Source organism: Rhinolophus sinicus, linkage group LG05, assembly GCF_036562045.2.
Source record: "Rhinolophus sinicus isolate RSC01 linkage group LG05, ASM3656204v1, whole genome shotgun sequence".
NCBI lineage: Eukaryota > Metazoa > Chordata > Mammalia > Chiroptera > Rhinolophidae > Rhinolophus > Rhinolophus sinicus.
The window spans coordinates 16,478,523-16,491,481 of NC_133755.1; the positions used below are offsets into that span (position 1 = coordinate 16,478,523).

The 12,959-nt window shown below is 37.4% G+C and overlaps 1 protein-coding gene across 20 annotated transcripts in view; it reads right to left on the reverse strand.

Annotated features, from left to right (window-relative positions):
* DTNB (dystrobrevin beta) overlaps positions 1–12,959 on the reverse strand; it is a 185,576-nt gene that overhangs the window by 63,737 nt on the left and 108,880 nt on the right. For 19 of the 20 annotated variants that reach the window (XM_074331786.1, XM_074331781.1, XM_074331778.1 and 16 more), the window contains one exon: positions 1,606–1,683. The exons of the other annotated variant lie outside the window; for it this stretch is intronic. In XM_074331786.1, the coding sequence (XP_074187887.1) occupies positions 1,606–1,683 (78 nt within the window). The remainder of the gene's footprint in view (positions 1–1,605; positions 1,684–12,959) is intronic. 20 annotated transcript variants of the gene reach the window in all.

Sequence of the window (12,959 nt, forward strand, 5' to 3'; positions counted from 1 at the left end):
TCAGGCATTCAAATGCAGACAGTCTGGGTCAAAAGTCTATGCTCTGGCACATGGTACCACTCAACTCTGCCCCAAAGTGGTAGCTTGGCTCTTCCTCTGCTCGTAATGTTTGAACAAGGCTGTGGGCAAGGACTCTTACCTGGTCAGGGTCTTGAGTTTCCACGGGGATAACACTGTATTATCAGGTCACTCTGACAATATCAAGGGACTTGTATTATCAAGTCCCTAAATCCTCTACTCCACGGTAGCCCTACAGTTTACTGCTTAGCTTCCTTCTAAGGCTACTTTTCCAAACTTGCTTAATAAGAAGAATCACCTGGAATACTTGTTAAATGTGTAGCTTCTCAGTATCTCAAGATCCACTGGGTCTAGTGTGGTCCCAGGTAGTTGTATTTTTAATAAGTGACCCAAGTGATTCTTCTCATCAGTCAAATTTGGGCAACACTGCTCTCGGAGTTTTAGCCAATGGGAACAAACACAGTTGATTTTAAGTACTATACAGTAAGTCCTCACTTAACGTCGTAGACAGGTTCTTGGAACTGTGGAGAAACCACTATAACGAAACCAATTTTACCATAGGTTAATCGATGTTAATAAACAAGAGTCAAGTTCCTATGGCATCTCACACCTGTTATAATGAAACGACACTGAATTAAATGATGTTATTTGAGGAACTGCTGTATATTACATATTAAGTATTATTAAGCAAATGACATTTCTATAGCTGAATTAATCCAAAGCAATCATACGCAGGACACAAAGTGGTTTACTTCAGGAAGGACTTGGGGAGTGGGTTGGAATTTCTTTGTTTTGTTTTGTTTTTTTTTTTTTTTTTTTTTTTGGTTTTTTTTTGTTTTTTTTTTATAATGGTAATCTGCCCTTTTCCCCCCAGGTTTTTTTTTTTTTTTTTTTTTTTTTTGGGTTTTTTTTGAGCGATGACTGTTAGAATTCTTTAATGGTTATAACCCTGAGGGAGTTTCTGCATTGCTCTGTTCAGGGAACAGCTTAAATCAAATAGAAAGTAAGCCATTTTATATAGTTTTTTTAAGTCCTGCCTAAGGGAATTTTGGAGAAAAGTAAATTAAATAAAGGGGAGAAAGGAGTACACAGTTCTAGTTCCTTGAAGGACCCTAAAGGAAACTCCTTGTATAACTAAGAGAGAGACTCAGGCTTTTCAACTTAAATGTTGAATCACATACAGAATGATTTAGGAGAATATAAGGGATTAACTCAATTTACACGGTCTAATCAGGACACAGAATCCATCTTTGACACAGAAAGAGATCAAATGCAAAACTGGTGAAATTCATGATCATCAAAATGTTAATGTTAAAAAAAACACACACACAAAAAAGATCTCAAACACGCCTAAGCTGCTTTGACACTATGTTTACTGCTTGTCACAAATGCAGAGTTTCCACCTCAGGCACCACTCAAAAGCAGACTCCTTTAGTTGCTACATGTATGAGTGAGGAAGTAAAAGAAACGACTAAGAGTAGAAAATAATATTAAAATACAGTCCAAGGAGGAGAAAGAAAGCCAGTCCTTTCTGCCAGAGGCCTGTCCCCAACTATGAGCAGCGACTGTGGCACAAGCCACACGTACCTCTTGGTGGGAGTGGGCACTCCAGAGCACATGTGGCTCACCATGCTGTCATTCATGTTACTCAGAGGGCGAGGAGGACTGGAAGAAAAGACATTTACATTATATTAATAATTACCAATGTGACTAAGGGAAACCAATGAAAGAGTGATAAGGGCAAAAGAACCAACTATCACTCCTGATAAGCACAGTGGGACCCACGAAGAGCGGGGGCAGAAATCGATACTTCCAGACTAAGCAAATTCAACAAGAAGGGAGGGTCCTCTGGAGCAAAGCTGAAGGACCAGAGCTGTGCTGTACGAGGAGGAGCAACGAATCACACACTCGCTGCTACAGGGATGTACCTTTGGTGCCCTTTGTTTTGTAGTTTTCGTACACAAGAATCGGCGTTCTGCCACTTGGTTAATTTCTCTGTATTTTAGGTGTTTACAGGCTTACTGAGTGTGTGGCATTTGTGGTGTTCTCACAAAGTTCACAACAGCAAAGTGCACACTTTTCCTGACACTCAGATTTAGCTTGCATACTTTTTACCAAAACAAATTGTTAAGCACTAAATTCTTTTATTCATCCTTTCCTAGAATCTGAACAATGAACCACATTTTATACGTATACTCTAGCTAGAATGCTTTCCTTTGTAACCTAATCCAAATTGCAATTTGAAGGTAAACATTTTTGATAATTTGTCTTTAGCTGCCGGTTTTCTGGACCTCAAGGTCTATTTCTTCCTCGTGTGAGTATATTGAATGAATGAACCCAAACTCATCAGAAGGAATCTATCATTGAGCCTGTCAGCCATTCTTCAACCCGTCTCCCTCCCCACTAGGCTCAGCTACAAAGGGTTTGGGTCTTGCATTTGGAGCCACATGACTATTGCTAAGTATTCCTCCTGGGAAATCTCTTACTTCCTCTCCTAAATTAAAAGTACTTTTCAGAGAAATATGTCCATCAAAATCAGAAAAGTGAAACAGAAAAATCCTTCTCTCATATATGTTTTGGGAACCACCTCCTGGTTTCTCCTCATCTTTAAGAGCTGAGTTAATTATGCAAAATGTTTTGTAGAGGTATGTTTAGCAAGTCTTAGTAAATATTAAGGGACAAGAGCCTTAATTATTTTGCAGGTTTCATAGTACATTCAAATAAAGGTTCAAGGGAAATCTTTCAGGTAGAGCCAAAGAACCTAGAGAAAAGGTTAAGAGGGATGGATGGATGGATCTATGTATCTCTACATCTGTTTGTCTATACAATTTTTTTCTAAAGCCAATTTCATTTCTGGATGGGGAAATCTTTACTGGTTTCCCATTTAATGGGGAGGATCTAAGATGGAAAGTAATTTGCAGGGAAAACATTTAAGTCTCTTGATTTTTAAGCCATGCACTACGCTTACTGTTACACATTCCTACCTACGTGTGACAAGTGTCCCTCTCTAAGTAAGACATTCAGAACTGAATAATGCCTTTCTAGGCTAGAATTCAATTCCACATTATTTACCTTACCACCTATCTTCCAGACAGATTCCAATTTTGCCCCAAACTTTCATGCCTGCTAACACTAGTGGCTGCGCTGAGTTATATAATCAGTTAACGAATGGGTTAGGTTGATTAATAATGGAAGTGAACACAGAGATTAGCTTAATTTTAGTCTTAAGTTTACATTTTTGCCACCGGTTCTTTTAAATCAATTGTCCAAATGCAACAAGGAGACAATTCCTATGAAAGAAACAAAGTCAGCATCATAGCTTTTCATACTTGAGGGCACCAGAAACATTCTGGTCCCAGAAATGGAATGGACTTTGCTTCTTTAATATATTATTATTAGCAACCCACTTCCAAAACAAGATAAGGACATGGTCATGTTGCTTTCAAAACTAATGCAGTTACCTAGTATATTTCAATATTGAAGATACTACTGCATTCAATTTCCTTTCTGACATTCTCAGAGGGAAAATGACAACAGAAAAGTATCTTTTTAATTCCTTAAACATGGATCCATGTGATAAAATTTCATGATTTGTAGCATTGTGTTTGACCTGATGTCGCAAAAGTCTTTAATAATCATCTTTATCTCTTGGCAAATATCATGCTCAATTATTATCTTATAGCATACATATGAAAGCCTCTTTTCTAATATTCAAAGCCAGACAATAATGATTATATTGTAAGCTATAAACTAATCATAACTGTCCCAATTTCATACCCCTTCTGAACTTCTAACATGTTTTAATAGGGAAATAGGTATCTGTTTGCAGTCGAAGATATACGAGTAAAAGGCATTTAAAAACTTAAAGGGCGTCTTTACTACAGAATTTACCAGTAGACTCATAATTCACTGTTAAAGCTAACAGCTCAGATGTCGTTTTAGGAGATGTAAATACAGCAAAAATGACTTCTGGCTTGAAAAAAAAAATCTTCATAGTTCCTGTAAGACATAGCTGGAAAGAATGCATCCAGGTGTGAAGTTAGACAGAAACTTACAAAGCAGTAGAATTGACACAATTCATCAAATCAGTTTTGTGGATCTTGTTGAACACTCAAACCCTGTTGCACACCTTGAATACATCACCAGATGTTCTGTATCTCCCTTTGATGAAGATCTCAGCAAGGTATCTTTAGACACTAGTGAGTTTCATGGCACCCTCATGACTACCAACCATCACTTGGTACAGAGATTTCGTGGGGTTCCTTCTGTGTTAATAAGACATGTCAATTGTTTTGATGAAGAAACAGAAGCAGGTGGATGATATGGATAAATCATTTAAATCGTAGCTGTTCGTTTGAGTATGCTTATCACTAAAAAGGTTCATTTCTAGGTGGAGCAGGATCGGTTTGGGAAAATATCTAGTAAGACAGTGGCTTAGATAATAGGTACAGAACTTCTGGTTACTGGTTACACACAATTCCTACTATAAACTGAAAATTTAACTTACTGGTACAAGTCATTTTCATATTACTTCTCTTATGACTAGACCACTCCAATTCTTTATGGTGGACGCTGTGGAATGTAAACTAACTTAAAATTAAAATATAGAATCTCTCTTAAGGTATTGAAAGCTAGAAATAGATGATGAATAACACCATGCCTCAAAAATCTTCCAGCCACAATTGGTTGGAGCGCATCCTCTCAACCACAAGGATGCCAGTTTGATTCCTCGATTCCTGCAGGGATGGTGGGCAGCGCCCCCTGCAACTAAAATTGAACACGGCACCTTGAGCTGAGCTGCCGCTGAGCTCCCGGATGGCTCAGTGGGTTGGAGCGTGTCCTCTCAACCACAAGGTTGCTGGTTCAACTCCCGCAAGGGATGGTGGGCTGTGCCCCCTGCAACTAGCAATGGCAACTGGACCTGGAGCTGAGCTGCGCCCTCCACAACTAAGACTGAAAGGACAACAACTTGAAGCTGAACGGCACCCTCCAAAACTAAGATTGAAAGGACAACAACTTGACTTGGAAAAAAGTCCTGGAAGTACACACTGTTCCCCAATAAAGTCCTGTTCGCCTTCCCCAATAAAAAAATCTTAAAAAAAAAAAATCTTCCAGCCAAATTATATATATATATATATATATATATATATATATATATATATATATATATATGTATATGTATAAAAAATTGTGTTATTTCTTTCTTTCATTTAGCAAATATTTGTTGAGTCTCTGCAAAGTGGTAGGTACTATACTAGCTGCTGGGAATAAAAATTAAAAAGATGAAAATTTAAGTCTTATGAAGAAGGCAAATTCAGAAAATTTTACAATATAATGTAATAAATATTTAATAGAAGTAAGAAAAACCACTACGTGCTATGGGAAAATACTGAGATCACTTCACCCCATGTAGAAAAATATATTTCCAGGGTATTAAAGGGTTAACAGTAAATGTTTAATTATATAAACTAGGGAAAAAAATATGTGTCTACGGATAGAGAGGATGTTCTACACTCAAAAGCAATAGAGAAATTAGGAAGAAAAAGACCAATTAAGTTGAATTATTAAAAAATCAGAAAAAGGGGCCGGCCCAGTGGCTCAGGAGGTTAGAGCGCCATGCTCCTAACTCCGAAGGCTGCCGGTTCGATTCCCACATGGGCCAGTGGGCTCTCAACCACAAGGTTGCCGGTTCAAGTCCTCGAGTCCCACAAGGGATGGTGGGCAGTGCCCCCTGCAAATAAGATTGAACACGGCACCTTGAGCTGAGCTGCCGCTGAGCTCCTGGATGGCTCAGTTGGTTGGAGTGCGTCCTCTCAACCACAAGGTTGCCGGTTTGACTCCTGCAAGGGATGATGGGCTGTGCCCCCTGCAACTAGCAATGGCAACTGGACCTGGAGCTGAGCTGCGCCCTCCACAACTAAGACTGAAAGGACAACAACTTGAAGCTGAACGGCACCCTCCACAACTAAGAGTGAAAGGACAATAACTTGACTTGGAAAAAAGTCCTGGAAGTACACACTGTTCCCCAATAAAATCCTGTTCCCCTTCCCCAATAAAATCTTTAAAAAAAAAAAAATCAGAAAAAGGAAAAGAAATACAAATTTGGGGAACTATTCCAACAAACGTGACAAAGCAAGAATGAATAGCCTTGGGGTGGCCGGTTAGCTCAGTTGGTTAGAGTGTGGTGCTTATAACACCAAGGCTGCCAGTTCGATCCCCGCATGGGCCACTGAGCTACGCCCTCCTTAAAAAAAAAAAAAAAAAAAGAATGAATAGTCTTACTATATATGGGATTCACACAAATTCATAAGAAAATTACTAAGATTTCAATTAGATAAATGAGCAGTGAAAATACACCTTTAAAAAGAATATAAGTAACATATTTTAATTATGAAAAAACCACAGAAATTGTTAAAATTGTAAACCACTTTCCCTTAAAAAGTAATAATAATTATTTTAAAGGTAATCCTTAAGGCTAAAGAAGGATTTTCTGACATAGGCACTTAATTTACTATTAGGCAAGAGTGAAAGTATAAAGTTAAGCAAAATTTCTAGAAAGCATTTTGGCAATGTGTCCATCAAAGATCTTTAAAAATGTTCAAACATTTGGACTCACTAATTCCCTTTCTAGGAATCTACTCCAAGGAAGTAATCAGAAATGCAAAGATAGTGATCAGAAATGCAACGGTTTATATTTTAAAATAATTAAGGAAACATTATTTATAGTAGGGTAATTTTAGAAGAAACATAAATGTTCAAATATAAAGGGAAGGAAAAGTAAACCATGGTACATCCATAATTATAGAATACTTTGTTGTCATTAAAAAATAATGCTTATGCGGACTTTCTAATATGGGAAAATGCTTAGTATGTGAGAGGTAAAGAAGGGCAAGATAACTCTAATAACTAACAATTACTGAATGGTTATATAAGTCTACCAGACACTGTGTTTTGAGCTTAAATACATTATCTTCACAATAACCCTATAAAATAAGATGAAATTATTTACACACATCACACAGCATGGTCTCAGCTAAATAATATAGTAAGCACACAAAAAATATCTGAAGAAAATATATCAAAATGTTAAGAAAAGTGTAATTATGGGTAACTTTTTATACTTTTCTGTACTTCCCCAATTTTTCCATTTTAATTTTTTTGTTTGTTTGTTTTAGGTATATTCTTTTGTTTTAAATTAGTTTCACTTGTACAAAACAATGTAATAGTTAGACATTTATCATTTATATCCCTCACAAAGTGATAACCCCCATCCCCCAAACTACTACCCCTCTGACTTTGCACACAGCCGTTACATTTCCACTGTCTCTATTCCTAATGCTGTACTCCACTTCTTGTAAATATATATATATGTATATATATATATGTATATAAAATTGCAGTTGACATTCATTATTGTTTAGCTTCAGCTTCAGGTGTACAGTGCAGTGATCAGGCATCTACCTCATCCCTGAGGTGGTCTCCAAAATAAGACCCGCGTCCATCGGATACCCTACCAAATCTTTACAACATTATTGATTACATTCCCCAAATTGACTTTCGTATCCCCGTGGCAGTATTGTGGATACTGACTGTGCTTTCTAATCCCCTCACCTTCCCCCTTATCCCCACCCCCCCTCCCATCTAGCAACCCTCAGTTTTTCCTCTGTCTCTGACACTGTTTCTGATTAGTTCATTCATTTATTCTTTTCTTTAGATTCCACATATAAGTGAGATCATATGATATTTGTCTTTCTCTGTCATTTTAATTTTTCTTGATTTTCAAAGATAAAGATGCTTAATGAAATATATATATAAAGTAGAAAAAAATTAAAACAAAAATTTGGCTTATAATACCACTGAGTCAAATTTTCTTAAGTGAGTCTGCAGTATTTTCGTTATCATTAAGGAAACAAAATGAAAAGGAAATTGTTTTACAAACCTAGAGAGAACTCTGAGACTGTTAGAAGAAAGACCTGTTAAATGGTTTGAGTAGATCTGAAGTTCCACAATCCCTCAACACCCCTGCCACCACCTTTCCAAAAAACAAAAAGAAAACATTTTAAGTTGCTCTATGTTACCTCCTCTACTAGACTATAAGAAATTTGCGTGATTTTTATCATTGTATTTCGAGTACCTGGCACATGTAAGACACGGAGTAGGCTTTCAGGAACTACATGGTGACTACATGCCGTTTAAAACAAACAAGTGCAGACTGTGTAAGAAGTCATCTTTCTGTTATATTTAGCTTTGGTTGAGACTATTCTCCAAGAATGGAATATGGACATACTTGTTATATTTGGTAGGTATGTTTGTAGGGTTTGCCGCCTATCAAGTTTTCATCTGTGACTTAGTAATGGAATCAGCAGAATAGAGAGTGTCTCTAGTAAGAATAGCAACCCTTACTGAGTGCTTAATATGTGCTAGACTCAGTTTGAACATTTCCCATGGATTCACTCCATGAGGTAGACACTGTTATCTTTATTTTCCAGGTGGAGACACTAAGGCATAGACAGAAGGAATGTACCTGAGGTCACAACCAAATCGTGGCAGCAGCAGAATTGGAACCAAGGATGGCTCTTGAATCTGTGCTCTTGATCATTATGCTGTGGTGTCTCTGCTACCTTTGATTGCTGTACTATTTCAGAAAAACTGACTTAAGACTGTTTAGTCTATAAACTAAAACCAATAGCATGCTGTCAGATTACAGTTCTTGTAAAGCTGTTTCTATAGGAAGGTAAAACAATAATTACCCCAGACTATAGTTTTTGGGTGATTTCTTCCTTCCCCTATCACATCATCAGAACTGTATGATAAATGCCTATCTGAACCCAAAACTTTTGGTTGCATAACTTCCATCCTTAACAACCTCTAGGCTGCCTCAAGGAAAACTAGATAACTTAGTATGAATTGTTTCCTTCAAAAACATCTCCCTAATTTATTAGAATGGCTTTACAATCTAATCTTAATTTCAAAGATCTTTTGTATTCCTCATCTCAGCCTAACAAAATACATACTTTTAATGAGCAAATTATCTGTTATAACAGCCAGAAGTTTGACACTAGGCTCAGAACCAACACTGAGTGTCATTCCTTGTTGTGTTTCTAAGTTGACTTAGATCCAGAAATAAACACTTTCCGGACAGGACTCTCTGGGTAACCAAGGATGTGAACGTATAATACTGTCGTTGTTTAAGCAAAATTTCTACTTAAAAATTGTGAGTTGAATAGAGGGGTACCTGATCAAAGCCAATCTAATGCCTGAGAGGACGAGTGAGACCTTGGGCACCTGTAAGGACCGTCACTTTTCTGAGCCCTCTGACAGAACCTCTTCTGTAGGAAGTCATCCAGAATGGCAGATAGTCACCCCCACCCTGTACTTTTAAGAGTATTTGCTCATTATTTTGCTCTTCTTCCCAGATTATTTTTAGTTGTAGAGGTGAAGGTTACAGTCCTGCAGTTCTGTCTTACCTTGATAGCTATCTGCCAGTCACGCACTTGGGGACTCTACCAGATGTTTTCGGTCTGTTTATTACTGTTAGTGTGAAAGGGGAAAAGACTGTATTATGCCCTAGGCTTTCATTTACTTGGTTAGTTTTTTTGGATTCGCCACAACAATGCTTTATATATGAGGTACATAACCGTTTTAGCTAAATACATTCTAATCACTTAAGATTTTTGCAGCCAGCTATTTTGCTTTCGAGATACCTGTATTGCTTCTGAAATCATCTTCCCTACTCACTTTGATGATACTTTTCTCATCTTTAAGGTTACGCAGCAGATTTCACCATTCTTTAAGACAAATTCAAAACCCACACTGTAAACTATTACATTCTTTTATCTGTCAAACTACTCAGGCTTTCCACATCTTTCAAGCAAGTTGTTCTTTTGCTTCTTCTAAGCCCCTGCTTTCAAATCGTCTCCTAGGTATGTATCCTGGAATGTTCTTCATAGGTTTGCCAAGGTGACACTCTTTCTCCCATCTTTCATCAGAGAAATGGCTCCTGAAATTTCAGTGTCTCCATAAAGCCCTTCTGATTACTACACATTTCGCTTAAATAAACAAGGGCCTTAGCAGTATATTAACAACTATCCATGGCTTCTTCATGCCTAGCACTGTTAAAGGCTTTGAGGAAAAAAACGACAAAAACAAGTTGAAGATTATCCTTTCCCACAAGAATTTTATAATCCAATTAGTCCTCAAAATCGTCAGTCTTCTCAACAGTAGGCATTTAAGCTGTAGTTTACCATATTAAAATTTCTCAGGTCAAATCTGATTTGACAATTACCATTTACAACCAAAAATGTGTATAATCATTTATAACAAAGACCACATACAATTTAACTATTTCAAATAATTGACCAAAAGACCAGTAAAACAAAACAATATGAAAAAACCCTATGAAATTAACACCTACAGGCAGACCTCATTTTATTGTGCTTCACAGATGCTCATTTTTTTTACAAATCATAGGCAAGACCATCCACCAGCAAAAAGACTACGACTCATTTCGTCGCTATACTTGCTTTATTGTGGTGATCTGGAACCAAACCCATGATATCTCCAAGGTTCTGCCTGTACAAGATTTGCTGTGTATTTTGCATGTATTTCTTTACTTTGAAAAACCCGGAGAGGGTGGGGAGGGAAGGGGTAACGCACTAACATTTTTTGAGTACGAGCACTGCATCAGCAGGGAGCTAGGTACTCAGATACGTTATCTGAATTCTTGCTACTACCCATGAGGGTATTCCTATTTTATAAATAAAGAAATAAAGGTCAAAGAGGATAATTAACATGTTCAAGGTCAGAAAACTAGTAAATGGCAGAGCCGGTGTTGGAACCCACTTTTATCTGGTTCTAAAGCTACTGAACAGATCAAGGCTACAGACTCATCAGCCTAACCCAGGCATCTCTGTATTATTCAAATGAATTTTTCAGATTAGAGTTCTCAGGGAAGAATACATTCTCAGGTTTGAGAAACACTGCCCTATTTTAAGACCATTGGCTTCAAGTCTAACTGGAAGTAGCTGAGCAAAAAAGAGGAATTTATTCAGTATCATAACTAAATTCCTAACCAAGCTTCATGATAGGTGAGGGTACAGCTGGCTTCCAGGACCCTGAAATGTCACTAGGACACTGGTTGTTATCTTTGCTGAGCTCTCATTTTGGGGCAGAGTCTATACAGATCTCACAGCTCATACATTCAACAAGAAAACAGCTTCTGCCTAACACACTGTAGCTTCACCACTGGAGAACAAAAGCTATTCATCATTCCCATCTTAAATTCCCAGAAGACACTCAAGATGATCCCCGTTGAGTCATCGGCCCACTCTGGTAGACAGAGGACCCGCTACTTTGATTGGCAGTCCTCTTAGAACCACATGGTTAGGGTGGAGGAGAACCAAGTCTCCAAAGAAGAGGATATTGGTCCCAATTGCAGAGCAAATCAATGAAAAATATCCACTTACTTAAAGATTAACTTTCTTCAAAAAAAAAAAGAAAGTGTCAAATGTCAGTGTCCAGGATCCAGGCACTTCTGGATCTCTGCAGGGGTGGACACTGCTTCAGGATGAAGGTGCTTTTCCCTTCAGCACTGTTTCCCTCTTCGTAGTCATTACCCTCCAAAATTTATTAACCTATTCACAGATCCTCACATTGAAACAATACATCATCTAATAAGAAAGCCAGCTTATCTAATTTATTCCATTATGACAAAGAGGATATATGGGATTTACACTGACCTATAATAATGACACCCTGTAGTTCTGGAGAAATATGAAGGAGAACAGATTCTCAGATCCGTTTCATTGCTATGATTCATTCTATTAGTCTCTCAAAAAGCACCCTGCCTCCAGGCAACAGTTATGACAACTGTGGATCATTTTTATCCTCGAGTGGTGTGATGTTTTGCTCTTTATTTATTTCTATGTACCAGACCAACCATCTCTTCTTATTTCACTAGGTTCTGTGGTTATCTGCCCAAGCAAAGAAGTTAAACAAAGAAACAAAACTGCCTTTTGGAAAACCATAAGGTTAAAAATTAACCATATGGTACCGTAAATGCAGTATAAATATCACATTATATATTGACAATGAGGTTTCTCTGACTTCTAAGTAAAATATTGAACTTTATTGGTTATATACAATCAATTAACCAACAGAAAAGATTAAAAATTTCCAAAAACTACTAATCTGAATATGTTGCAACTAATTCATTAATGTAAAAAAGCCTATCAACAGCCAGACATGCCTCAGTTTCTATTTCTCACAGTTCAACAGAGCCATTTGTAGTATAAGACTTATGATGAAACACTTCTCAGGAAGTATTTCACATCCTTATACAGAACTTTCACCACTAGAGAACATCTAGAGAGATTCAGAGGAACCCAGGTATCTCGCTCTAGCTCTGGAAAAGGACAGAATTATAAAATAAGGCAACAATTAGCAAATTATGTAATAATATTGCTGTTTAATATCATATTGAAAAAGCAGGCAAAGGGTCTTACAAAACAGGTAACAAAATCAACAGAAATGTACTATTTTAAAAACCTTTCCGTGATGAATCCCTCCTTTGTTTTTCTTGTTCATTAAACTTAGAAAGGAACTTGTCAATAGTTTACAGGATGTTGACTCCTATATTTCTAGAAAGATGAGAAAAGACGATAACTTAAATACTTCAACAGGTTACCGCTCAGAGAGGTCCATAAAATGTATGATGCAATGTCATTTCCTGACCTGTTCATATGGTCATTACTGAAATCAGCTTCCAGAAATGGAAACAGATACATTATTACAGAAGACAGGCTGTCACGTTTTTTACAATTAACCAGACAAAAAAAGATATAGTCCCCTTTTCAAAATAACTGCCTGGGAAGTTCCAGAGGCTCTAGCACCCTGCCCAAAATAAGCACAATTATCAACAGCCCAGCAGCTCAAGAAGCAAA